The sequence below is a fragment of the Physeter macrocephalus genome, chromosome 20, assembly GCF_002837175.3.
Source record: "Physeter macrocephalus isolate SW-GA chromosome 20, ASM283717v5, whole genome shotgun sequence".
In the NCBI taxonomy this organism is placed as follows: Eukaryota; Metazoa; Chordata; class Mammalia; order Artiodactyla; family Physeteridae; genus Physeter; species Physeter macrocephalus.
This window is the reverse complement of record NC_041233.1, coordinates 2394482-2420547: the sequence shown is the minus strand read 5'-3', so window position 1 is coordinate 2420547 and position 26066 is coordinate 2394482. Positions and strand designations below refer to the sequence as shown.

Below are 26066 nucleotides of genomic sequence, written 5' to 3'. Positions count from 1 at the left end.
CGTGCCTCTCACTGCCGTGGCCTCTCCCGTTGCGGAACACAGGCTCTGGACGCACAGGCTCAGCGGCCATGGCTCACGGGCCCAGCCGCTCCGCGGCATGTGGGATCCTCCCGGACCGGGGCACGAACCTGCGTCCCCTGCATCGGCAGGCGGACTCTCAACCACTGCACCACCAGGGAAGCCCTGATCTGTATCTTTTAACTTGTGTTCTAAGTAGAGGTAGCTTATTCTTGACTTGTTTTATAGGCAAACCAAAAACCACTCTGTATCTGAACATCCATCTTGACTTTAAGAGTGCAGGGAATATAGGCGGAAATACCTGTTACTCTGTTGAGTCAGTGAAGCCCAAAAGACCATGGCTGATGAGTACCAACCATTAGCTAAATAGCATATCCATCAGTCAGAAGAGTCACCTGTGTAGAATTATTTGGCTGTCATACATGCCTGTAGGCATCTGTACAATGGATTAACAAAAAGAGGAATTCAAATAATTGAGATGTCACTGGGTTCTGATCGTAAAGTTTTGCCAAAAGCGACATCTTTAGTCTTGTATTATCTTAGCTTTTCCTGTCTATGTGTGTGTACAAGTTTTAATCATGTCTTAGGTGAATCTGGTATGAAGTTATCATTTTAATGTGTACCCTGTAGGCTAAGCATATCACAACTTAGCGTTGACAGTCAAATCTTCTGGCAAGGTGACAGCTGTTTGCATAATCAGACATGGTTTGTCTCCAAAACACAATAGAGCAGTCATTTTGTATGTTGGACCATTGCTGCCTATAAAATCATTCCAATTACTAAGCTAACTTACTTACTTTGTTTTTCCCTAGCTTCTGCTTTTGCTTTAGCTTTTCTGCCAAGTGTGCATATGTGTGTCTGCATATGCATCAAGTAGGATGGTTATGTTCATCGCCTGCTATGCATTATTTAATAGCATGTCTTGTTTCTTGGTCAGGTTTTGCTGGTCCTATTATGGTGTCATCCCTGTACCACCTATAGCTTTTTTTTTAAAGATTTTTTTTGATGTGGACCATTTCTAAAGTCTTTATTGAATTTCTTACAATATTGCTTCTGTTTTATGTTTTGTTTTGGTTTGTTGGCCACGAGGCATGTGGGATCTTAGCTCCCCAACCAGGGATCGAACCCGGGCCCCCTGCATTGGAAGGCGAAGTCTTAACCACTGGACCCCCCAGGGAAGTCCCAACGACCTGTAGCTCTTACTTCTAAAATATTTTTAAAGTTTAAAAAACAATATTCTGGGGGACTTCCCTGGTGGTGCAGCGGTTAAGAATCCACCTGCCAATGCAGGGGACACGGGTTCGAGCCCTGGTCTGGGAAGATCCCACATGCCGCAGAGCAGCTAAGCCCGTGCACCACAACTACTGAGCCTGCGCTCTAGAGCCTGCGAGCCACAACTACTGAGCCCGCGAGCCACAACTGCTGAAGCCCGCGCCCCTAGAGCACGTGCTCCGCAACAAGAGAAGCCTCCACAATGAGAAGCCCGTGCACCGCAACAAAGAGTAGGCCCTGCTCGCCGCAACTAGAGAAAGCCTGCACGCAGCAACAAAGACTCAACGCAGTCAGAAATCAATAAATTTGTTAAAAAAAATATTCTGTTATCAAGCCACTTTGGAGACCAAACACTAGAATGTGATGTTTGTAACATGATCGATGTCATTGAGTAGTCTGTGGAGGGAGCTTTGAAACAGCGGGAAGATTAATCCCCATGAAAGTAAAAAGATAGGTGTTCCTGGAAACCGAAAACCACTAGTGATAAGGCGAGGAAGCAAATCAGTTACAGCACAAATTGTGTCCCTGAAGTACATGATTGGTATGACTTAATGTGAATATTTTCTTGCTTTCATATAAATCAAATGTAGCTTTAATTTTTTTAAATACAGGTTTCATGGTAAGTTTCTCCTCATCTGCGATAAGCTAAAATGTGTGTTTGTTTTTATTGCAGAGCCAGGCCAAGTCTATTGCCGAACAAAAGAGATTCCCATTTGCTACTGATAATGACAGCACAAATGAAGAGTTAGGTGAGACTTGACTTGGGGGCTATTCCTGGGATATTTGCCTAGAATTTATGATCAGATGCAGAGCAGGTAGGCAGGATGGTGAGACAGAAAGAGCACAGAGCCTGGCTCTGCCAGCACGAGAGGTTTGATCTTGGGTAGGGCATTCAACCCTTGTGAGGGTCTCGGTACTATAAGTCATAAAATAAAGGGTCTGGATGGAATCCGTAAGGACTGTTCCACATCTGTGTTTCTATGGAGATTAATAATTATGGTAACCAGTTCTTATGAGCTACTAGCATTCATTAGAAGGTTATTTGTGTGCTGTCATCAAATATGAACAATAGAGAAGTGAAAGCAGGAGAGAATCACACCTACTTCAGTCTTCTGTGTAATAAAATAGCTAGGTTTGAGTTAATTTTACTCATGGGGCCAATCAGTTATTGTTGGGTCTAAGCATGTGGGTGTAGAAAGTTGAGTTCATTCTAATCTGCAAATGGGTCATGCAGTTTCGCTTGTTCAAGGCATGTCTTAAAACAGTCTGGTTTTGTCAGTGTCTGATATGCTCTGGGTGTGTCTCCATCAGTGCCTGGTCAGCTCACACTTGAAAGAGTGGAAACAAAATTGAATAGAGGACTGAACACTGCAGCTGGACAGATTTCACATAAGTGTGTGCTCCCGCATGTTGCCTGGCGGCCCAAAGCACCTGCAGAAATTTTTTTCTGTCTAATTTACACATAACCATTTTATCCTTTCTTCTTCCATATGCGTTTTATGTTAAGACTGAGCACTTCTTGTACTGGCTTCTTCCTTTGTTAGTGCAGATAATTGAGAGTTGACTATTTTGAAAGTATTGATCACTTTTTGTTTATATTCTTTGAGTGAGCCTTGAGAATTAATTATCCTTTAAGGCATCAGATTTGGTCTCTGTTGTAGTCCTTGGATTCTGTTCAGCCTTTTATATTCATTCATTAAATAATGAATTAAGAGCCTAAAGTGTGCCAGGCCTGTCCTGTGCTCTAAGAATCATCCTGGTACACCCTGGGATAGGATAGGCCCTGAGCTGGCTTAGGAGCTTTTGAACCTCAGTATTTTTTTTTCTTGGAAAAATGACCTCTGTCAACATACATGTTGTGGGGAGATGTGGAATTGCTGGTTATTAACAATTTCTGGGAGATTCCAGCTATCCTAGATTTTTCTTTATGTCTTTGAACTCCCACAACCAAATTTAGATCCTAGTACGAATAGTTATTTATATTTGTCCAAGATTTAGGTTACTTTTTAATGCATACTTTTGGGTTTTTCTCAAAAAAATATTTACTTTTATTTATTTATTTTTTTAAAATTTTATTTATTTATTTTTTTTGCGGTACGCGGGCCTCTTGCGCAGGCTCCGGACGCGCAGGCTCAGTGGCCATGGCTCACAGGCCCAGCCGCTCCGCGGCATGTGGGATCTTCCCAGACCGGGGCACGAACCCGTGTCCCCTGCATCGGCAGGCGGACTCTCAACCACTGCGCCACCAGGGAAGCCCAATATTTACTTTTAAATGGAAAGATTTGAGAGCTGCATTTGATTTTATTTGAGTGGAGTTAAGTAGGCTAGCCAAGGAGGACAGTTTTCAACATGTTCCTAAGTATAACATTTATCTGCTAAAGCCGTATTTGTTTTTATGGGTCACTTATTCATTTGTTCATTCAACAGATATTTACTGATTATGGGAAGATAGATAGGAAATTCTGAAAATTTAGATCTGAAAGGAATCTAAGAAAATTTTCTACAGGCTTGTTAAGCAAGACCCAGAGAGTCATGAGAGTGACTGAGGTCCCCGTGGTGACACAGCCAGCGAGCGGCAGGGCCAGAATCTGAGCCCAGATCTTTGCTTTCTAAAGTATCCTCCTACACTCAAAAATACACAAGTTTATGTTTCAGTTCCTGTTCATCCAATCATCAAGGAATTCAAACCATTTTGCAGTCCGGCCCCGTGCACAGTAGTTTCAGTGCAGCCCAGATTTTTCGCAGGGTAGCGTGTTGGTGAGGAGGGTGGGTCCTGGAGCCAGGCAGCCTGTTTCCTTTGTCTCACTGCATGCTGTCTTTGGACAGTTTAAATGCTTCATTTCCTTGTCTGCAAATGGGGATGACAGTTGTACCTACCTCACTGCAATTAAGGAGTAAATGGGTTATAATACATATAATTAGGATTGTGCCTGGCACGTATTAAGAGTACTGTACATGTAACTATTGTTGTTGTTGTTTGTACTACCAATGCTGCTGATCGCCACCGAAGAGGTCTCTGTTTATCTCACTGTCTGCTACAGCTACCTGAATAGTATCCATTCCCATTATTCTGAATAGGAGTTTGAGCTTAATTATCTTTTCAAAGAAATTAGGATGAAAACAGTCCTCTTTTCATGTTGAAGAATGCCCCCAAAAGCTCTTGTATTATTATGATACTCGATGTTTCTGAACTTTACTTTTCTCAGGTTAGTTACAAAGATACTCTAAATCTCTTTCTGCATTTAATGTTTGGACGACTTTTTACTGTCAAGGAATTTAAACTCCGAATGACATTAAAAGTTTTAGTTACCCATCCTCCTGAACACATAATTATGTCCTTGAATTAGAGGGTTGCATAAAGCTTTTTTTGCAAAGAAATATGATCAAAATAGTATTATATTGAGTTAGGAATACAATTTTTCAGGGATATTTGGGGCTTTAGGGAGTTAGGGCAAATATTATAGATAGAAATGTAATCTAGAATATTAAAATTTATTGGGTTTTTTGACAGATGAAAAAGTTTAGTCAGAATTGTGCCATGTTTTAAGAGATATTCATGGCTCTAATTTCAAAATACCACTTACATAAACAATTTGATTAAAAACTATTTGTGATCTTTAGAGTATATTTTGAGTAGTGTCTTGACTATATTTTGAATAGAAGAGCTAGGGAAAAGACTAGTGGTCTTTTGCAGTGGTGTGAATTATATCTACAGTTAAACATTATATTAATATATATTAATTGGAGCCTCTGTTTTTGTTCTTACTAGGTAATTGGCAGTAAATTCAGCACCTGCAGGAATCGAGATATGTGATGCTATTTGGGTATTTCTTCTAACTTTCACAGTAAAGTCACATTGCCATGTTATATGGATATTATTCAGGCTTATTACTAGCTCTTTTGTATATATAGATAAGAAACATCGTAAAGATTATTTGGTATTTGAAAGTGAGTGATGGGCTTAGAAAAAGATAATTACTTCTTGTAGGCAGATGTTTTATAGATGGCTTTAATAATTTAAATCTAGATGGAACTAGAAGACTGATTAGCAAGTGCTGAGTGGTAGGAGAATTCAATTACATCTTATTAACTTCTAGGTTTTCTTTAACTGCTTCTAGTCCTTGGAGCTGCCTTTTAAGATTTGGTAAAGAATTTAGTTACCAATTCCAGTCTGAGATCCTTTATTCGTTCCTTTAATGTTTCTGTATTTTTTCATAGCTATTGCATATGTGTTGATTGGCAGTGGTCTCTATGATGAAGCAATAAGACATTTTTCAACAATGCTTCAGGTAATTTTTCTTCTTAATTATATAATTGCAAGTTTATAGTCACGACAAAAATATGGACTTATGCGTAGCTAAAGTGCTGCAATAAAACATGGATTTTAAGATTTTACAAGAAAGTAAAGGAAATCAGCCCTGACTGAGCACTTTCTTAGTGCAGGCCTTGTAACATGCGCTCATTTAATCTTTGCAGTATTACTTTATTTTAAAGGAGGAAAATGAGATCTAAGGAGATCAGGCCATTAGCTTGTAGTCTCCCCACCATCAGGTGGCAGAGGTGAGATTCAAACCAAGTTTCAAAAAGACAGACGTTAGCTTCAGTTCATTTTCCTCTCTACCTTGATATCTCCCATGAGATGTGGACACTGGAAATTCTTGGAGTTACGGATGTTTACTCTCCATGCAGGAGTTGATCTGCATGCTTAAGTCCACTCGTGGATTTGTTTCTCACCTTCAAGTATAATTATGAGACTCTTCAGTGGAAGTATTGGGCCTCTATTGATTGATGGCTGTGTTAAAAACTGGTACAGACCAAGTGCTTTCATACGCAAGTATAAGAGTTGCATAGGAGACCTGCAATGCAGCCTGACCTTGCTGGCCATGTATCTCGGGTCATGATTTAACTGTACTCTGGTAGATGCCTGGCCATTATCCATTCTCTGTCCAGGAGGGTCAGGTAGAGTTAGAAATACCCAAGTTCTCATCTACTCTGCTGCTTACTAGCAAGTTATTTAACCACCTGGATTATGGCATAATAATAACTACCTCCAAAAATACTCTCGTTCAGTTTGAATGAAATATCTTAAAAAGTACTTTACTAGGTGCCTGGCACATAGTAAGTGCTCAGTTAATTTCAGCTATTCAAAGGCCATTCTGGCATATTCATCTGTGCTAATACAGTAAGAGCCAATAGATAGTTTACAATCCAGCAGGCAGACTTAATTTTAAAATACTATTTTTGAAATTTGTGCTCTGTTTTTGTTTTCTCTTTTTAAACATGATTAATTATGTTGACAATTCTATCTTCACTCTCAAATAATCAATAAGATATTTTTATAGTTATTACTTTAAAGTGCTTAGATCCAAGCGGCTATGTGTTTGAGTGGTCATATGGAATAATATTCTTCAGTGGAGTTTAAAGTACGATGGGTAGATTATAAAGTTTTTAAAAATCGCCTTTCTGTTTAGCATTGTGGTATTTAAAAAGGTAAGAAAGCACTTTAACACCCTGGTTTGAAAGGGAGGTTTTGATACATTTATAGGAGCAAATGTCAGTTAATTTACGGTAGCCAAAAGAAGACAACAGTACAGGCTTGCAGACGTATTAGCAATTCATTTAACTTTTTGAAAAATATTGTTATCAGTCTAGCTGAAGGCAATATAACAACGTTAAAGAAAAAACTTTTAAGTAATAAAAAATTTCCTAATTCTGCCACTCTACCATTATTTAAGTTTATGACCTTTTCAAAGTATGCATTTGTTTTTTATAATCTGAACTTATGTACTATTTTGTATTACCTTTTTACTTAATTTTATAAATGTTTTTCAGTCTTTCTCTACAATCATAATTTTAGTGATGCCATAATATCTCTGTTGTCCATTTATTATTGTAAAACATATTTTTCTTGCAATTGCATTCAGAAACTAGATCAGAATTTTTCTCTTTGTGCTAAGATATTTTCTCTTTGTGCTAAGTTTGGTATAACATTTTCGTCAGTCTGCGTTGGGTTGCTTTCGACTGGTAAATTTTTCTTTGAGAACGTGTGGATTATAAGGTTGGACTGGTGATTTTGGTGATTCAAGTTATGATGGGGCAGGAATAGAGGGTGGTAGAGCAGCAGAAAGTTCAAATGCTACGGGCCCACAGAAGACAAGACTGCGTTGTCATTCATAGCACGTCTTTACATGGGAATTCAATGCCTTTGGCTTTCCTGCTGGTGCTCTTCTTGGGGATGTCTCTCCTCCCCTTTGTTTCGGTGCTTCCCAGCCTGTTCTGCATTATAACACATGTGGAGGATCCTATGACACACTGGAGAAAGCAGGAACAAATTTAGAGGCATCCAGATAGAGCTTGGTGAAAATCTGTCACATTTTCTTTATGTTATATGACTGTGATAAATACAAAATACAAAGATTTGATAGTAAGTGCTAAAATTCTTTTTAAAAATTTTAATAAGAGACTCGATCCTGCTTTTCTGGACATAACTTTTCCATATGAGGCTTTATGTTTGAAACTGATGCATATAATTCCTGTTTAAGAGCTTTTCATTGATTTCTTCAAATTTTTGATAGCCAGTCTCATCAAGAAACTGTACAACCACGTGGTAGCAAGTGTCCAAAGAATAGTTATTGCTACTTCTCTAATTGACCAAAACTCCTTTTCTTACCATGAATCAGAATTTGCATACATCAGTCTCTTTATATTGTATTTTTAAAGTATGACCATTCTTTAAATCTAACTGCTCTTCCTTTTCTTTTATTGGCAAATGCAGCAATACTGGGTCTTGCAGTAATGAAACTGATTTTTACCCCAGCAATACTTTTTCGTGTCCAGTATTCAGAATAGTGGTAAAGCGTTTCTTCAAGCGGGGAGGGATGCCAAGTTAGGACTCAACTCAGCATCACCAGAGGGTCATTTTTTGTCAGTACACGCTATCAGATGTTCACCTGTTCCTTGCAGGACCCTTCCACATGTGCGAAAACTCTTTATTTTTAAGCCAATAAACATCGTTTAACAAATCTTCAGTGATAACTGTCCACAGACAAGCTTTTCCAGTTTTTTTTAGCTTGTTATCTCCTGACAAAGTGTTTCTCTCGGACAGCCCGCGAACTCCAGGGTGAAGCAGGAGTGCATAGAATCGGACTCCATTTATAGAAAGCTGAAGACAGATGGGGCCATGGGGGCTAGGATTTTATTATATTCACCATTTATATAAGATTAGTTAATGTGAAATTTGGATCTATGCATGAGGGCCACTCATACTCCAGAGTGACCTTTTGATGTAAAGCTTTTATACTTTCTTGCGGCCTCAGCTCCAGCATCAGAGAACAGACTTATGGGCTATTTCCATAATCTTTGTTGTTTCAAACTGTTCCTTTGAATATTTATCCAAGTATGGGTTGTTTGGCACGTCTACAAAGGAATACGGTGTTCCTTGAGCGTCAAGGTTTCCAACTGAGCACAATTTCAAGACTTAATAGATCTGTCCGTCTTCATTGGAACCTCTTGATTTTAAAAGCGTATCAGTCAGTATTGTCTCCACGTCAGTGTCCTTGTGTCACTTCCACATGTGTCAGCACCTCCATCATAGTGTTCTTGAAAGTGGGACCCTTTCCTGATGTCTGTGCTGCTTTGATGCTCATGCAGGGGTGGGTGACGTAAGTGCTGTGACAATGTTATGAGGCAGTTGGCCTTTGCTGTTAGTTGTGTGACCTTGAGCTTATCTGATTCTGATCTGATTCTGGTGGAATTGAATTCATGAAAGAACTTTGTTTCTTTTTTACATTAGCAGACAAAGTGTAAAACATTCCTCTGCACATGATCTTGTAACCATCTTTTATGTACATATGTATGTGCGCCTGCCACTTACACAGAACTTAATCCTTGTTACGTTGCTGTGCAGTGACGTTTTTGACTTATTCGTTTGTCTTTGACCCAGTGACTTTTGAGTTTTAACAAAAATCCAACCTTGTGGTGGAAAAATAAATATTTGTAAATTTTAAAATCGCTATGTAAATAATATAATGAAGATGGTAAATTAGACTTCTATGGGTTTAAAAAAATTGATTCTTTTGAGAATTGAGACATTTAAGTGGACATGATCCAGTAAGATAACAGTCTTATTATACCATGATTTTGCATTTGCATAAAGTGGCTAATATTGGACGATTGAAATATTAGTTTAATTTAATTCATTGAAAATTCTGAAAACTTTACAAAGTGTAAATATTATTAGACTGGTGTATTCAAAAATACTTTGAAATGATATTCTGAGCTCAATTTGTTTTTAGAAATAAACACTGTTTTTCATTTGAAACAATAATTCATTGTGACATTTCATAAAGAAAGAGTTTTGACTTGCTAACATCCAAAGCCAGTGATAAAGTAATAAAGTTGTATCAATCAAAAAAAGCAATAAAATCTACTATTTAAATTTAGGAACCTGTAATACTAGGCTATATTGTGGTGTGGTAACAACCACAATAATTATAGATCCTTCTACGCTGTTGGAAAGAAACTCTAAGAAGAATGTGTAAATTGAACAATAGAGAAAACAGACATGTGCATCTGTAATGTATTTAGGTTTTCTCCATTCGACTGACTCTTCTTTTCAGAATTTTCTCCCAACCGCACAGAAGGATGTTTCGTTATTGTGGTAGTTATCGTAGGTATAGTCTAGTATTACGGGTTCCAGATCGACTGCCTGCTCTCCCCTGATCTCACCAGATCCTCCCCAGCCACCACTGAAAAAGAATTCCTACTCGTATCCTAGTGTCGTCAAGCTCAATGAGTGGCACAGGGTTATGTGAGGCTACATGTTCCACACATATGTGTGCCACTTACTTCATCACCAGCTCTGTCTGTGTGCCGGCTAAGTATCTCCTTTGTCCGTCTACTGCGCCCGGCTCTGTTCAAACCACGGCTGAGCCACTTCCATCTGCCGGATGACAGATGGGGCTCTCGGTTCCTGGCTTCTCTCTTCACACCCTCCACACACACGCACATGTACACACCATACAAACATGTACTTTAAACACACATATACTTTGCTGCCACTTTTAGGTTAGAGAGAAAAATCCTTAATGAGGTCCCTACCTGCCTCTCCAACCTCCTCAGAGCCTCTTCCCTCTGAGCCTTTGCACCGTCTGCCCCCGCTGCCTGGGCCAGTCATTCTGGGGCTCCCTCGTCCTCTACATATCTCAGCCCAGGTATCTCTTCCGTAGGAAATCCTTCCTAACCTTGTTTAAGTCTTTATACATTTTCCTTTTTTTTTGTTTTTTTTTGTGTGGTACGCGGGCCTCCCTCTGCCGCGGCCTCTCCCGTTGCGGAGCACAGGCTCCGGACGCGCAGGCTCAGCGGCCATGGCTCACGGGCCCAGCCGCTCCGCGGCATGTGGGATCCTCCCAGACCGGGGCGCGAACCCGATTTCCCTGCATCGGCAGGCGGACGCGCAACCACTGCGCCACCAGGGAAGCCCTATACGTTTTCTAAAAGCACCATTTATCACTCTAGCGTTTACCGAAGGTGTAACTTTACATTTATGTCTGTGATTCTTTGGCTATGCTCCAAGAAGCCAAGAATCTTTTTTGCCTTCTGTGTTGGTTCTCGCTTAGTATGGTATTCATAGCACATGGGCCGGGACATGGCTCAGAGCTGGCCCTGAGTAAATATTTGTTGAATGAATGACTCACATCCATATGACATATAGTGGAACAGAGGAGAGGGGCGTAGCTATTTTGCAGGGGCATCTGGAGGGCGTCAGAAGAGAGGGTTCAAGGACTGAAGGACTTTCTTGGGCACAGAGGCTGTGGGTGGGTGTTTCAGGCAGATGAGAGCATTTGCAAATGCACCGAGCTTGGGAGACCCTGTTGTATCTAGGGAACTACTAAGTAATGCCAATTTTTATTATTATTTTTTTAAGATTTTTTTTTTTTTTGATGTGGACCATTTTTTTAAAGTCTTCATTGAATTTGTTACAATACTGCTTCTGTTTTATGTTTTGGTTTTTCGGCCGTGAGACATGTGGGATCTTAGCTCCCCGTCCGGGTATGGAACCCACAGCCCCTGCGTTGGAAGGCGAAGTCTTAACCACTGGACCGCCAGGGAAGTCCCATTAAGCCAATTTTTAGAGGATGAATTGTGAGTGGGGCAGGGGAAGGAGGTGAACAGAGAGGCAGGAAAATGATCAGTACTTTTTGCAAAGGCATTTAGATGTTACCTCACTGTTTTTCAAATTATGAGGCGCTACCCTTTAGTGGGCCCTGAAATTAATTGGTGAGTCAAGACTAGCATTTTTTTAATGAAATATACCAGAGGAGGAAATACCAGATTACATTGTGTGTAATAAGGCTCTTGACGCGACATTAGTGAAACTTTTGTTTCTGATGTGTTTGTGTGTATGTTTATGTATATACGCATGTATATACGTATGAGTGTACTGGGTTACGGTGTAAAATCTATTTCTTACCGTGGATGAGAGTGAAAATGTTCGAATTTTGCTAGTGTGGGTGCTGGGGGGCAGTGAACAGTCTCAGCCAGGGGAGTGTCATGATCACCCTGAGGTGGCTTAGTGTGGGCCTGGAGACTGGACGGGAAGAAACAGGAGCGTGCTTAAGGCCATTGCAGTAGCCAGGTGAGAGAGGAAGGCTGCAAACTGGGCAGTGGCTGATCGATCAGCAGGTGAAAGCACCGGGATATCTTCAGTAGATATGTTGGCTGGGGACATGAGGATGACTCCCAGGTGGCTGGTGTGGCCACAGGGTGTATGGAGATGTAGAATAACTCGTTATTTAAATGCGCTTTTTTCTAACTAACCACCTGTCATCTGGTATAAAGTTTTCCTCAGTTGAGGAGGAAAAGCTTCTCTGAAAGTGGGGTTTCCTCTCCCTGGAGGCCTGTCATCCGCAGGTGTGAGGTGCGTGGGCTCACCAGCCCCACCCCGCCTGGCCGAGGTGCTGCTCTGTTGACTGTTCTGTCTTCTGGCAGGTGCCGTTGCTAGGGAAAAGCGTGAAGACCGTCTGACTTTGGTTCCTCGGTGGGGAACTCTTTTTCCTGCTTCTCCTCACCCTCTGTACCTGTATCCCTCTCTCAAACTACTTTCTCTGCCTTTCTTTAAGCCAGGAGGAATATTTATGTGTTTATTTATTTATTTATTTAAAAAATTTTATTTATTTTTGGCTGCGTTGGGTCTTCTTTGCCGCGCGTGGGCTTTCTCTTGTTGCGGCGAGCGGGGGCTACTCTTCATTGCGGTGCGTGGGCTTCTCAGTGCTGTGCCTTCTTTTGCTGTGGAGCACGGGCTCTAGGAGCGCGGGTTTCAGTAGTTGCAGCACGCGGGCTCAGTAGTTACGGCACGCGGGCTCTAGAGCTCAGGTTCAGTAGTTGTGGTGCATGGGATTATTTGCTCTGTGGCACGTGGGATCTCCCCGGACCAGGGCTCGAACCTGTGTCCCCTGCATTGGCAGGTGGATTCTTAACCACTGCACCACCAGGGAAGTCTCCAGAGGAATATTTAAATGTTTAAAGTGTTGTCTCTGGGTGACAGGATTGTAGGGTGCCTTTTACCTTATTTTTTGTGCTTTTCTTCATCTCCTAAATTTTCTATAATTTATAATAAATTTTCTCTTTATTTATTTAAATACAATATTTTCAATTGACAGTAAAGTTTTCTATTATTTTCTGTAATACGTCTTACTTAACACATTTTTTTTCTGATTATAACTGTATGTGTGTTTGTTTTAAACAAGTAAAAGGAATGCATCAGTGTATTAAGCAGAATAGCAAGATACCTAGTAATCCCACTCTCCAGAGAAAACTACTGTTAGTATTTTGGAGAGCTTTTTTTCTATGCACCTACTGACCCACATAATCTTATATAAATATTATTTATAAGAAGTGACTACCATTCCTCTCTCGTTCTGTAACTCATACTTTTTCCCATTGAGCAAACAGCATGGACAACCTTTCATGTCAGTTACACATACGCTATGAATCAGAAATCCAAAACTCTCTGGGAGCCGGAGAAGCACATTAAATGAGCAAAGTGAATTGATGTCGTGTAGAGACAGTGGGTGGGCTCATGGTAGGCTGGTGAATACACACCCTTCATCGAAATAGGCAGCCGGTGCCTATGTTTTTGTCACGTTCTCACACTCTCATGCCCAGCTGTGTGTCTGTCATTGTTGGATTTTTTTATTTACCAAGAGAAGCTAGAAATCTGTAATTATGTACTTGAATTTTTCCATATACCATGAGGCCCGTCTGCTGGCTGGGTGGTAGCCAGTGATGCCCCCACTTGCTACGTGAGGTGATGTACCTGATTCTGTTTATAGTAGCCTTTTTTTGTTTTTCAGTGTATAGCATCTTAGCCTTTATTTTTTCCCACTTTCTCATCATTGAAGTTGATGTGTCTTTTTCGACAATACCCACAGACACCCTATCTCAGATTTGAAACTGATGATAGGTGAGCCTGTAAAATAGCTCATCTGCTGTAGTCCTGTCAAGTTCTTCCTTCGGGACCTTATAGCCAGAGGCTGTGTACTCTTCCAGGGAAGGATTCAGAGAAGAGGCTAAGAATTGCACAGGTTAAATGCAGACGGGAGTTCATGCCACCGTCCCACGCGTAGGGACTTGATAGCAGGGGCAGCAGATGCTCTGTCCTTGGGCCTGAGAGGCGTTGCATCCAGCCCACATGGGAGCAGGTTGCAGAACGGGTCTGGTTCTCACTCTGACCCGTGAGAAGTCGACTCACCTCTTGTTCCTGGCTGTGCTGGCTCCGATGGGTTCTTTCCTTTTCAGATTATTTCATGACTACCTGAAAGCAGACAAACCAGGAGGAGGCGTCACCCAGGCCCTTACTCCTGTATCTGCTTCCTCGAACCTCCGTTTTCTCTCTGAGCTGTGTTTGCTGGCGCTGCCCATCATAGAGTTGCTGAGAGGATTGCATTTTAAGTAAGACGACTGTGCGAAAGAAACTAGCACAGCGCTCAGTAATGTTGGTTTTCTCTATTTTTAAGTGTTATTTTTTTTTGATGTAAAACTCTTATTCATGTCTCATTCAAATGAGCTTTAAAAATATAGACTTTTTTCGTTGGGGACTGTGTATTGACTGACACGAGTAGTGGTAGCATAACGTAGAGCTGTCATTTGTGGCATTCACGTGCTTTAAGCAGAAACTGATTTGTTTTCTTTTGTTTTGTTTATGGTTTTTGACGTGTTTCTGTTTTGGTCTGAATAGGAGGAACCTGATCTGGTTAGTGCAATTTATGGCCGAGGGATAGCCTATGGAAAGAAGGGATTACATGTGAGTATGGAATAGTTACGCCTGCCATAGTGTCTACATGACCGGACTCGGACCAGTGTTCCCATAGAGCCCCTCACCGCTCCCCGGTCTCTGATGGAACACGCAGTGGTGTCATTCTAGTTCACAGATGAGACCATGGCCGTAGGGGACTTCTCTAAGATCAAGTGGCTGGGACGTGGGGGGATGGGAATTTCTGCCCAGGTCTTCTGAGGTTACTTTCTATTCCAAAAGGACAGCCTTTGGCGGCCTATACTTTATTTCATGATGAGCTGGTCATAAGCCTAGAAAAACACGAGACCTTGACTGAATTCCTGAGAAACACTCATTGCTGTAAAGGAGAGACGGGGAATCAATAGTGTAGTAGGACTTAGAATCTGAGTTCCTTCCACAGTTTTTAAAGGTTGAATAAAAGAACAAAGTTTTTTTTGTAAAATTTATTTTTAGTTTGTTACCATACATTATACTTTCCCAGATAGATATGTCTTTGGATGCTTATTCCCCTTATTTCTCTGAGGAATGCAGGAGGAAGGTTATAGTAAGTATTGGATGGCCAGAAAGTTCCTCCAGGTTTTTCCATAAGATGTTCATATTTATTTCTAAATAAGTAGTTATGTCATTACTAAATTACTAGTTTTTTCAGAAAATCTGTTGAAGCTGGTTTTGAATAACAGTATGTCTCATGATGTTACGGAAAAACCCGGATGTACTTTTTGGTCAACCCAATCAAACAAAGGCACTATGGTATAAAAATGAAGACTTTTCCTGAGAGTATATAGTAAATAATGAAGTGGTCTAAGATCAGATGTCCAAATTTTCAGTCTTGAACATTCTACGTAAACTTTTTCTATTATTTTATATTAAAAATATTCAAATGAAACTATGTCTTGAGGGAGAAATGTCACTTTTGTATCTTTGCCAATTAAAAAAAAACTGTCCTAATTGCCTTCCTGCCTACTGGAGAAATCTTGTATAATATTTGTATATTTCTGAGACTTGAGAAGGAAGACTGAGCAGGAACTCAGATTTAGGAATGAAGACATTTAGGAAGGAAACAATGTTACACTCAGAGCATCAATAAATAGCCCTAGTTAGGTTCAGGGCATCAGTAAATGCCCGAAGTTGCCCTAGTTAAGGTCAGCGATAAACTGCTTCTTCCTCATTCTCATCTCTTTTAATGTTATATCTTGATGTGAAATTTGCTTGTATCCTTAATGCACTTTTAATGTAAAAGTAACATGCTCATATATTTTTGATATAAAGTAATGTGTAAATTTTAAAGAGAACAGGCTTACCTAGACTTCTCCAGGTGTAGGTGTGTAGGCCTAGGTTTTTTGTTTTTTGGTTTTTTTTGCAGTACGCGGGCCTCTCACTGCTGTGGCCTCTCACGTTGCGGAGCACAGGCTCCAGACGCGCAGGCTCAGCGGCCATGGCTCACGGGCCCAGCCACTCCGCGGCATGTGGGATCCTCCCGGACCGGGGCACAAACCCGCGTCCCCTGCATCGGCAGGCGGACCCTCAACCGCTGCGCCACCAGGGAAGCCCAGGCCTAGGGGTTTTGATTGACACCGACACGGCTCCTCTCTGTTTCCACACTGCCACTGGTCAGCGTCATTTTGCACACTGGTGTCCATATGCTCATCCCTTGAAATTTGTTGATGCGGTGTTTAAATAGGTTACATTGAGAAAATGTCTTGCCCTCTGTGGAACTTGGGATAGGTAGCCAGGTCCCATGTGCTGTTGATGGGTAGGTAGACTTGAGTGCGTTAAATAACTGTAATAGAGCTTATTTAACTTGGTCGATCTCTTATTTAGAAGCTAAGTTCATATTTATTTCTAAATAAGTAGTTATGTCATTGCTAAATTGTTAGTTTTTTCAGAAAATCTGTTCAAGCTGGTTTTGAGGAACAGTGTATCTCATACTAAGCTAATGCCTTTTCAAGGACATTAAGAATGCTGAGCTTGCTCTGTTCGAACTGAGCCGAGTAATTACCTTGGAACCAGATCGTCCAGAGGTATTTGAGCAGCGAGCAGAAGTGAGTGTGGTTTTCTTTTTCCCTCTGTTGTTATTGGATTAGTCGAATCTCAGATTTTTTTCCTATTATCTTATTACTTAGAAATTTTAAAACTCCCGTATAGCTATTATGTTTTCCTCCATACATACATAACGCCTTTAAACACAGTTGAAATTACTAGAAAACTATGGTCCGAGTGATACTCCTGATTTAACATATAACAGTAACATTTAGTATTAAGGTGTACAGTTATGATGTGTACTACCACTGTCAATGTTTGTTGAAAAATATGTCACCGTGTTTGTTGTATACATGACATACTTTAGCAAAACAATATGACAGTATGGTCAAATGAGATTTATAGCCTTTGGAAGCGTGTGTGTGTGTGTGTGTGTGTGTGTGTGTGTGTGTGTGAGCGCGTGCGCACGCATACACTTGTATGTAATTTTTATGAGATACACCTATCTACATAGACATGTAGATCAGGTAAGGGTGACCATAACCGGAACTTGGGACTCACGGTGGAGACAGAGAGGCAACACGTGGTGACAGTTCCAGGTAACGTGTGTGACAGTGGACACCGGGAGAGGGGCTGCTTGGCCAGGAGCAGAGAAGCATGGTCTGCTGGAGCTCTGCGACAGATTGGCAAGAGGAGAGGCGTGGGCGGTGTTCGCAGAGGCCTCGGTGAAGGGGTGATGCTGGAGCTGGTCAGAAACCATGTCCTGGGGAGCAAGGTAGAGAAGGGCGTTCAGGCCAGAGAAAGGAATGTGTGCAAAGGCACCCCTTTTAATGTTTTTAAATGAAATGGGTCCATTTTACCATTTTCATAAAACAATAGTAAACTATCCAGGTTTCATGTTTCATATTTATTTTACTGCACATTTAACCATACGAAATGCTTTAGAATTTATGTTAATATTTTCAGTCTGAATAAAACGTAACTTTTAATTATCTGATCTGGTAGGATTTCATAGTTGGACTAAAGGGACAAATGACTTTTTCCCCCTCTCTTGGGGGAGAAAACTTAGCAAGCAAAGGGCACACTAAGTGTTTTAGTATTTTTAAAACTGCATTTGTGATGTTTTTGTTCTCAAAATTATAGCATCTTAAGTTACAGTTCAGGTTCTTAAAATGAGTTTTTTGTTTTATTGGGGATTTGGCTTTCTGAAGGAAATTCCTTCTCAATTAATGAAAGAATTCGTTTTCTCGTGTCACTTTTGGATTGTAACCCTAAGGGGTAAGTGACCGTAATCTGTTCGCTGCTGCACAAGAGTCCTGTTGGTTTTTAGGGTGAGCGTTTGGTGGCTCACTTGGTGACCTTCTGCTCCAGGGAGTGGGTACTGTGCTTTTCCCCGCCATTATGCTGACGCTGTGTTAAAATGTTATGATAAAGCCTGAATTTAATTAAGCACACTTAGAAAGAAGGCTGATTTAGCAGCTTTAAAAAATTTGTATATCTAATAAAAAGCTAATTGTGTACCCCAAATGCTGTTAGTAATCAGAAAAGTGATTTCCAGAGATCTTAAAAATATATAGTAATATCCCCCTTTTCTGGCATTATCAGGCAATAATGTCATGACATAGTGATTCTTCCAGCTAAATTACAGGATACCAGTTATATATGTCAGGAATTATTTTATGAGAAACCTTTCACTTTTATACTTTCTGAAATAGTCTGTATTTAGTAAACATAATTTAACGTTTTTTAGTTACTCTGGTCATTATTATGCATATTGATTGTTGTGCTAGGGTGTGATAATTCACTTATGTCTCTAGGGGTTAATATACTGGGTTGGGATGTTTTTCCTTTGGAAACATAACCCTAGACCACTATGCTTCTTGAATTCTAAGGGCATATTTTCCATGTCTTTCCTCTCTCTGAGCTTTCTTGCCCCTGGTGATGTGCCTGCCTGAATCTTCTCTCTCTTGCTGGTTTTAAGTTCCTGCAGAGGAGGAAACCAGTTAGTAAAACTTGATGGAAATGACCTATTATAAGAACAAAATTAACCCTAATTTAAGGACATTTGTTCCGGATAAATTGCTTGAGCTTGATTGCATGAATACTGATACCCATTTTGGGTTTTCTTATGTCATTTGGGTGAACTTCTGCATTCTGAGCTGTCTTCTGTATTGTCATTGTTGCCTGAACACAATTCAGAACAGGCCTGCAGATGTTTCTTCACGGCCTTGCAGATCATGACTGATGAGTTGAGAGTCGTTCACAGAAGAGGGCTTACAAAACACCTGGAATCCTAGAAATTGCCATTCAGCACTTAATACTACAGATGGCACAGCTAGACACCATGGAGGACTCCAATCTTTGTTTAACAATTCCTCTATTTTAATGGTTCAAAGTTATCTTTCAGAATAATTTGACATGCCAAATTTTGTTTTGAAACGTAAATGATAGGTTGGGGAACAAATGGTCACACTTCAAGAAAAGCAACATCTGTTTTGACCTAGAACATGAAACAATGACAAGGCAATTGCCAGGGTCATAGTTCATCCGCATCCCTTGGCTGGACAAGATCGGCAGCCCCTCAGCTGTTGACTTTGAACCTCACTGCATAGTACGTGGTGTCAAGGGTTCTAGGCTGCTGAGAGAGTCACATTGTGAATGTGGGGTGGTGAAGCAGAATTGAAAAGTCAAAAACATTGACAGTTGTAGGTGCGATCATTGGGACTTTTCTCCCCTAATTACATTTTTGGGTTTATAGATTCTGTCCCCTCTGGGACGAATTAATGAAGCAGTGAATGATCTCACTAAAGCTATTCAACTTCAGCCCTCAGCACGGCTGTACAGACACCGTGGGACCCTGTACTTCATATCAGAGGTGAATTGTTCTTGCCTTAAAACATGCCCTTTCATGATGATAAAGATTTCGCCTTTCCTTCTACTTCAGAAAGCTGCTATTTGATAGATTTGGGTTTGGGGCTGTATAGTAATAGTTCGTGATATAAGACAGTTATGAAAGCATTTTCTTTAGCTGAGGTCGAACCCAGTGGAGAAATATTACGTACCAGGAACACATTGTCTTGCTTGAACTGTCAGCAGTAGCTAATTCTGGGCTGGGGGAGAAAAGAAAGAGTGAGAAACAGCAGAGAAATTTGGTTTACAGATTATACCTTAGCTGTTCTTGCAAATGTCAGCATAGAGAAGCAGGTATGCATGTTGTCAATGTGTGATCATTAAACTTAGAGGTACAATTTGAATTTCTTTGGGTATCACAACCCGAAAACCATAACCTGAACTAATGCGGCTTCCCAGACTGTAGCTTCTCAATCTAGCAAGATTATCTTTTATCATCAGAGTGGTATTTATGACTGCCATAGCTATTTTTGTGGGCTTACAGTCATTTTAATAACAATTTTCTATTGCAAAAGAAAGTAGATTTTAAAAATCTCAACATAACACATTTTAAGGTTGATCTATGTCCTAATTATTTTAGAATTCAGTATAATAAAATGCTAGTACCAGAAAATAATTTGTAAAATTTCTATAACAGATTATGACTTTAATGGAATTTAAAATAATATTCTTTTTTTGTGGTTGAGACAGTATGCTTAAATTACACCTTTGTGAGTTTCTCCTGTCAATTGAAATCCACTCTTTCAACAAACAGTGTAAGCATTCTTCTAATATTCGTGGTTTCCTTTAAAGCCAGAAAGGGCACGAACTAAACTGGGATTTTTTTTCCTCTATCAGTCGAAAGTAGGACATGTCCAAATATCTAACGAATACTACTTTATTTATTTTTTTTCATTCTCCTTTTTGTAGGACTATGCAACAGCCCACGAAGACTTTCAGCAGTCCTTAGAACTGAACAAAAACCAGCCCATAGCTATGCTATACAAAGGTTTAACTTTCTTTCACAGAGGACTTTTGAAGGTGAAAGTGCTGTGCAATATGTGTACCTACAGTGGTCCTGCTTCTCCTTTGCGGTGAACTGAGCGGGGTTTAGTCTGGCAGGTTTTACAATGATGTCTCAGGTGTCTCATTGGTTTATTTTAGAAAGTCGTTTGCATCAAGATATTTATTGAGCGCCTACTATCTGATAGGTACTTGGAGGAAGGTGCAGCAGGGGAGAGGATGAAAGGTTATAAGGGAGAAATAATGCTTTACACTTGGGACGAATACAGTTTACAAAGGCTTTCCCCACAGATAACTTATCATAGGGTGAATACACAAAAGAAAGCAGTAAAAGCAAAGTGCTTTGGAAGCAGAGGTGAGAAAGATTCATTTGAACTCGGGAGTTAGGGAAGGTCCAGAGAACAAGTGGACTTCGTCCTGACCTGGAAGGCAGAGCAGGGTTGGGAAGGAGAAGGGCTCTGAGGGCGAGAGGAAGGCGTGAGTGATGGCTTGGGGAGCAGGGCCATGGTCAGGCCCTTGAGCAAATAGTCAGGCTGAGTGTGAGGGCTGGAGCACGGGGAAGGGCCCTGAAAGGTCTCCAGCACTGACTTGAGTCGGTGGGCCCAGAGGAGCTGTGAAGTCTAGATCTGGGGGGAAATACAGAGTTGAGACCCAATCCGTACTGAAGAAGTGGTTGCTGATGCAGCGGTGGCCGAGGAGGTGGGGACAGGGGGACTGATGAGGGGTCGCTGGCCACATTCAGGTCAGGGGCGGCCAGACTGCCTCGGGTCCTCTGGGGGCTGCAGGAGCGGTCCCAGCACTGTCCCTTGAAGGCTGCTGTCGGGAGAAGGAGGCGAGGGACAAAGGAGAGGCTCTGTGTCAGCTGAGTACAGCAGGGACGTCACTGCCAGCCTGCCTGCCCCTCCTCCTGCCCGGGACTCTGCGTTCCCCGAGCCTGTTTGGGGAGCCTGTCCTGCAGCAGCTTCTTTCCAGCCGGGGCAAGGGGCAGAAACACGGCTGAGCGTGGAGCTCTGGCTCTCACCCAAGGCCTGACACTCCAAACTGCCCGACTGAAGACAGCCGACCTGAGAGTCACAGACGGTCTGCCCGCCTAGGTGAAGACACTCATTCTGACCAGGAGGTGCAGAATTCAGAGTAGGTTACACTTAACCCTGAACTTGGAAAGATGGGAAGAGCTTCAACAGCCTGTGGCAGAGAAGGGTACTCTGGCAGAGAGAGCATGCGTGTCATTATTGAAAATAGTTCTGAGGATCTGACACACACATAAACACACACACTGGGAGGGTGGGGAGAGGGTTTACCTCTAAAAAGGCCACAAGCTGTAAGTCCTCCGTGTTACAGACAGTGCCTGTCACATAGTAGGTGCTCAGTAAGAATCAGTGGGGTAAATGCATATGAAGGGCAGGGAGCTGAATTGGAATTGGAAGGCCTTGCTCTGAGCTCTCGCCCTGAATCTTATTAACTGCACTGCTGAAGCCGCTGCCTGAACTCTTTCAGCCCGTCCTTCCACATTTATCAGGCAGAGATGATGCTACTCTCTGCCTCTTGAAGTGACAGTGACGATTCCGTAAGACAACATGTGTGAAAAGTCCTTGATAAACTGTAAACCTGAATCAGGTATTGATTATGATACAGATTATTTTACATGTGAGAATGTAATTTAATCGAAGTTTTGTGGATTCTAAAAAATAACTCCCGTCCATTAAAAACCAAACTAGAAGGAATTTTGCAAATCTTACTTCATACACCTCATCTCCGTTTTGCAAGTATGTGGAGGTGGTCCTAAAAGGGATCCTTTCCGTCCCCCTTCAAGGATTCAGACAGGCAATGCAGGCTTTGAGTTATTTAACATGTGCTTTGAGCAGCTGCCAGGTGATGTCTTCCAGTTTATTTTTTCTCTGCCCTCTGTCTTCTCATCTTCTCTCAGTCCCCTTCAGTTAAAAAATTGAGGATCACAATGCTGTGTTCAGAGTCTCACCCTTGAGTATCACATGAAGGAGAAAGAGATCTGAAATAGAAAAAAAAAAAAGGCCAATTATTAGTACTAAGAGGGTACAGATAATTTTTAAAGTAAACAAATGCAAACAGTTGATTTCACTTTCAACTATAAAGCCATGTTTAGGAACGTGGGCAGGGCCCTTTGTGTTATTTCGAAATGAGAATTTTTCAGAAAAGAGCCATAACAGAGACACTAAGCAGAAAATGGACATGGACCAAAATTCAGTTTGGTTTATTCCAGACGTCCCGGATGAAGACCTAGAAACAGTGCTTTCATTCTCTGAGTGTTAGCAGCCCCTCAGTGAACCAGTCTCACCAAACAGTTTGGTCTTCCTTCCTTTTCACCACGCCTACCGACACAGCAGCAACGTGTGTAATAGATGGGAACGTTTTCTTTTCATTTTATAGATCTGCCGTCCGAGGAGGTCAGAGTGTTTACATGGTGTCTCTTCCCAAAAGCATCCCCATGAAGTATAGAAGGAGCAGAGGGTGTCCCAGTTACAGAGACTGGAAAACTGAGTCAGTGGTGAAATGCCTTAATTAAATTAATGAACTCAGTTCAGATATCTCTCTTTCTCTCGTTAACTGTAGAGGCGAAGTATTAAATGGACCAATGAGTTTGAGCTGTCTCTGTATCCTAAAGGTGGTCTCTCCAGGTCAACAGCAGTTTAGAAATTAAGCGGGTGATGGCTTATTTACTTTATGATATAATACATTAGAAATATATTAGGATATATTACATGACAGATTTCACAATTGTCCAATTCAGAAGATATATCAGACATTTTGGATTTTCCTAGGGAGTAAAACAGCAAGAACTTTTCTACTGAATTCTACCCACGTTGTAAGGATATTTCAAAAATTGTATATTATAAGCCTTTACTTTGAGAGTTGCCTGCGATTGTTCTGTTCAGGTATACCAAACAGCTCCAGGGTGATGGCTGCCCTTTAGCTAGTAAAGAAGCTGGTGACTTAAGCGGTGACGATTGCATTCACGATGCCAACAAATTCAGAGCCAGTTCATGTGCTTAGAGATTGATTCAACAAACGTAGTTTCTTTGTTCCCAATGGCTCAAAATCTTGATTCTGCTATGTCCCCTCTTTGGCAGAATGAGGTAGAGAGCTGTGCAGTGATTAGACAGGAACCCCGAAACCAAAGACTCTTAAAAGCTGAAGAGAAATCAGACTTTGAAGAACTGCGGCGTCCAAGCATGCAGTAAGTGCAGCGGGCGGCAGCCGCCTCTGGGCATCTCCACTAGACGTCCACAGACACCCCAGACGTCGCACTCCCCAGTGGACTCACGACCTCGCCCGTACTTCCTAACGTTCCGTAACGCCTCCCTCCACCCGGGCTCTCAGCCTACACTCTTCCTGCCCTCTCTTCTCCCTCATCCCTCCCTCGTACCCAGACAGCCACCAAATTCTCTCTTAGTTTGCCTTTAAAACTCTCTCCCGAATGTGACCCTTCTTTCCCTCTCCTCAGAGGCACTGTCTCAGTCTGTGCTTCCATTATCTCTTGCCTGTTCCATCACAGCCGCCTCCCAGCTGGGCTCCATCCTCTCCCCTCTCCAGCGTGTCTTCTCCTTTTTTACCAGCAGTTTTCATGTTTACAAAGAGTGAATTTTGCGCGGTCCCACGCCTCCTCAGAGCCCCCAGCCCTCGTTGCTTCCTTCCTTCTGGCCCCAGCTCTCCCTCTTCCCCACTCCCCCCGACCCCGTGCCCCCTGCGCTCCTGCCCCTCCGGCTTTCCCAGCGTCTCTGAGCGCTGTGCCGCTGTGCGGTGCCCTCTGTGCCGCTGTGCGGCGCCCCCTGCCCCGTCCAAGATGCCCTCTTGCTTTACCAAACTCCTTGGTTCTTTACGACCCAGCTCAGTTGTCAGCGCCTCTGTACAGCCTCTTCTGGTCTCCCAGGCTCAGTTAGTGGTTTCTTTCTCTTTATTCCCAGAACCTCTTCCTCATATCTCTGCTGCGTTTGTATTCTCATAACCTGGTGACCTACTTGGCTTTCTAATGACACTGTGAGTTCTCAGAGTACAGAGGTGATGACTCACCCATCTTCGTGTCCCCTTACCTCCTGCTATCCCTGGCACATAGTAGGCGCTCAATACATGTTTGTTGAATTAAAAGTACAGTTGTACAAATCCTAAAAAATCAAGACTGTGTCACAGCAGGAAGCCCGATGAAGAGTGCACGTTTACATTTCTTCGGTGTTAAAATTTATCCGTTCTCATCTTTCACCCAAACAGTAGCTATTCAGTGGCATTCCTTCATGAGGCGATTTTGTCCTCACTATTGCCTTTGAAGAGTTTCAAAGCCAGCCCCTCTTGCCCTGCTGGCCCCCTCTGAGAAAATCAAGAAGCAGGGGCTGAATGACTTTCTGAAAAGAATCAAGATTGTATAGCTTTTGCAAAACTATTTTGTGTGCCTACCGGGGCATCAAATATTTATTGAGTGCCTACCATGGGCAAGGCATTTGATATCTTTAGTGGTTTTCTGCTCTGAATTCTCTAATCAGGTTGAAATGATCTATTCCAGAAGTTTTAAAGTCAAGTCTTTCTCAATTAAAGCTCTTAGAGATTGTGAGCCGTTATAGCCGTTAAGTAAGATATGTCTTTTCCTTGGGAAATGTGGGAAACGTCTTCGTAATTTTTTTTTAATCACAATAAATAGAGTCATAATGAAAAGTACGTTCAATCCCAGTGTAAGCCTAGGATGTTTATTCTGAAACATTTCATCACCAATTTTTATTTTATCATCAATTTCCCCAGAGAGTCTCCCTGCAGCCAAGTGCACTGTGGTTCCGAGGGCTCCCCGGAAAGCGTAGTGTGTGCAGCTCTGGGCCCGTAGCGCCGCCTTGAGCTGCGCTGGCAGGAGTCCTGCCCACCTGCCCCCAACTTGAAGGTTGCTCCTGAATTTTACGGTTTCTTTTTTCCCCGTAGATCATGGGAATCCTTCAGGTAGCTATCCTGGGAGCCTTTCTTCTTGTTCTATAAATAATTTCACATTGGGCTTGCTTTTTTTTGTCTCTTCTGTTGGTTCACTTTCAAATGCTGCTAGCTGTGATCATTTTGCATCATTTCACACAGCTATTAGGCTTGCTTTTGTTCCATAGGGTTTTTATTAATTAAGGAAATGAGATTAAAATGCAGGTGTTATCAGTACTCAAAGTCCTAATGAAAAAGACAGTGAGAAGCTGTTTTCCCATTTTGGAAGGAGCAACTTAAGGCTCTGTTGTTGTTCATAGTAATGCCATTTGTTTACTATTGAAATTAAATCCTCCAGACTCATAGTTTATTGTACTTTCTACCTCTCTCTTTTTTTTAAGTCCTCCTATTTAAAAAAAAGTACTCAGAGACCATGTATTTTATATATATGTGTGTGTGTGTGTGTGTGTGTGTGTGTATGTCCTTTAGTGATTTGAGAGAAACTCAATTTTAACAGTTAAGCAAATGAAATAATTTTCTATATACTTTTTACAGGAAGCTATTGAATCCTTCAAAGAAGCTTTGAAGCAGAAAGTTGATTTTATTGATGCATATAAAAGTCTGGGACAGGCCTATAGGTAAGTAAAGTACTAATAGTTGGGGTAGGAGG

General features: G+C 41.6%; 1 protein-coding gene and 1 long non-coding RNA gene across 7 annotated transcripts in view; one reads left to right on the top strand and one right to left on the bottom strand.

The window, feature by feature from the left end:
• TTC13 (tetratricopeptide repeat domain 13) overlaps positions 1-26066 on the top strand; it is a 70935-nt gene that overhangs the window by 19066 nt on the left and 25803 nt on the right. For 2 of the 6 annotated variants that reach the window (XM_024117080.3, XM_024117079.3), the window contains exons 3-9: positions 1964-2039; positions 5509-5579; positions 14528-14593; positions 16534-16626; positions 19323-19439; positions 20384-20494; positions 25952-26034. In XM_024117080.3, the coding sequence (XP_023972848.1) occupies positions 1964-2039; positions 5509-5579; positions 14528-14593; positions 16534-16626; positions 19323-19439; positions 20384-20494; positions 25952-26034 (617 nt within the window). The remainder of the gene's footprint in view (positions 1-1963; positions 2040-5508; positions 5580-14527; positions 14594-16533; positions 16627-19322; positions 19440-20383; positions 20495-25951; positions 26035-26066) is intronic. The other 4 variants (XM_055081446.1, XM_028482109.2, XM_024117082.3 and 1 more) reach the window with 2 other exon arrangements.
• LOC114484642 (uncharacterized) lies at positions 17286-22637 on the bottom strand. The gene is made up of 3 exons (XR_003677788.2): positions 22216-22637; positions 19627-19674; positions 17286-17327 (listed from the first exon to the last, which is right to left on the bottom strand). It is a non-coding gene; the product is annotated as an uncharacterized lncRNA (long non-coding RNA).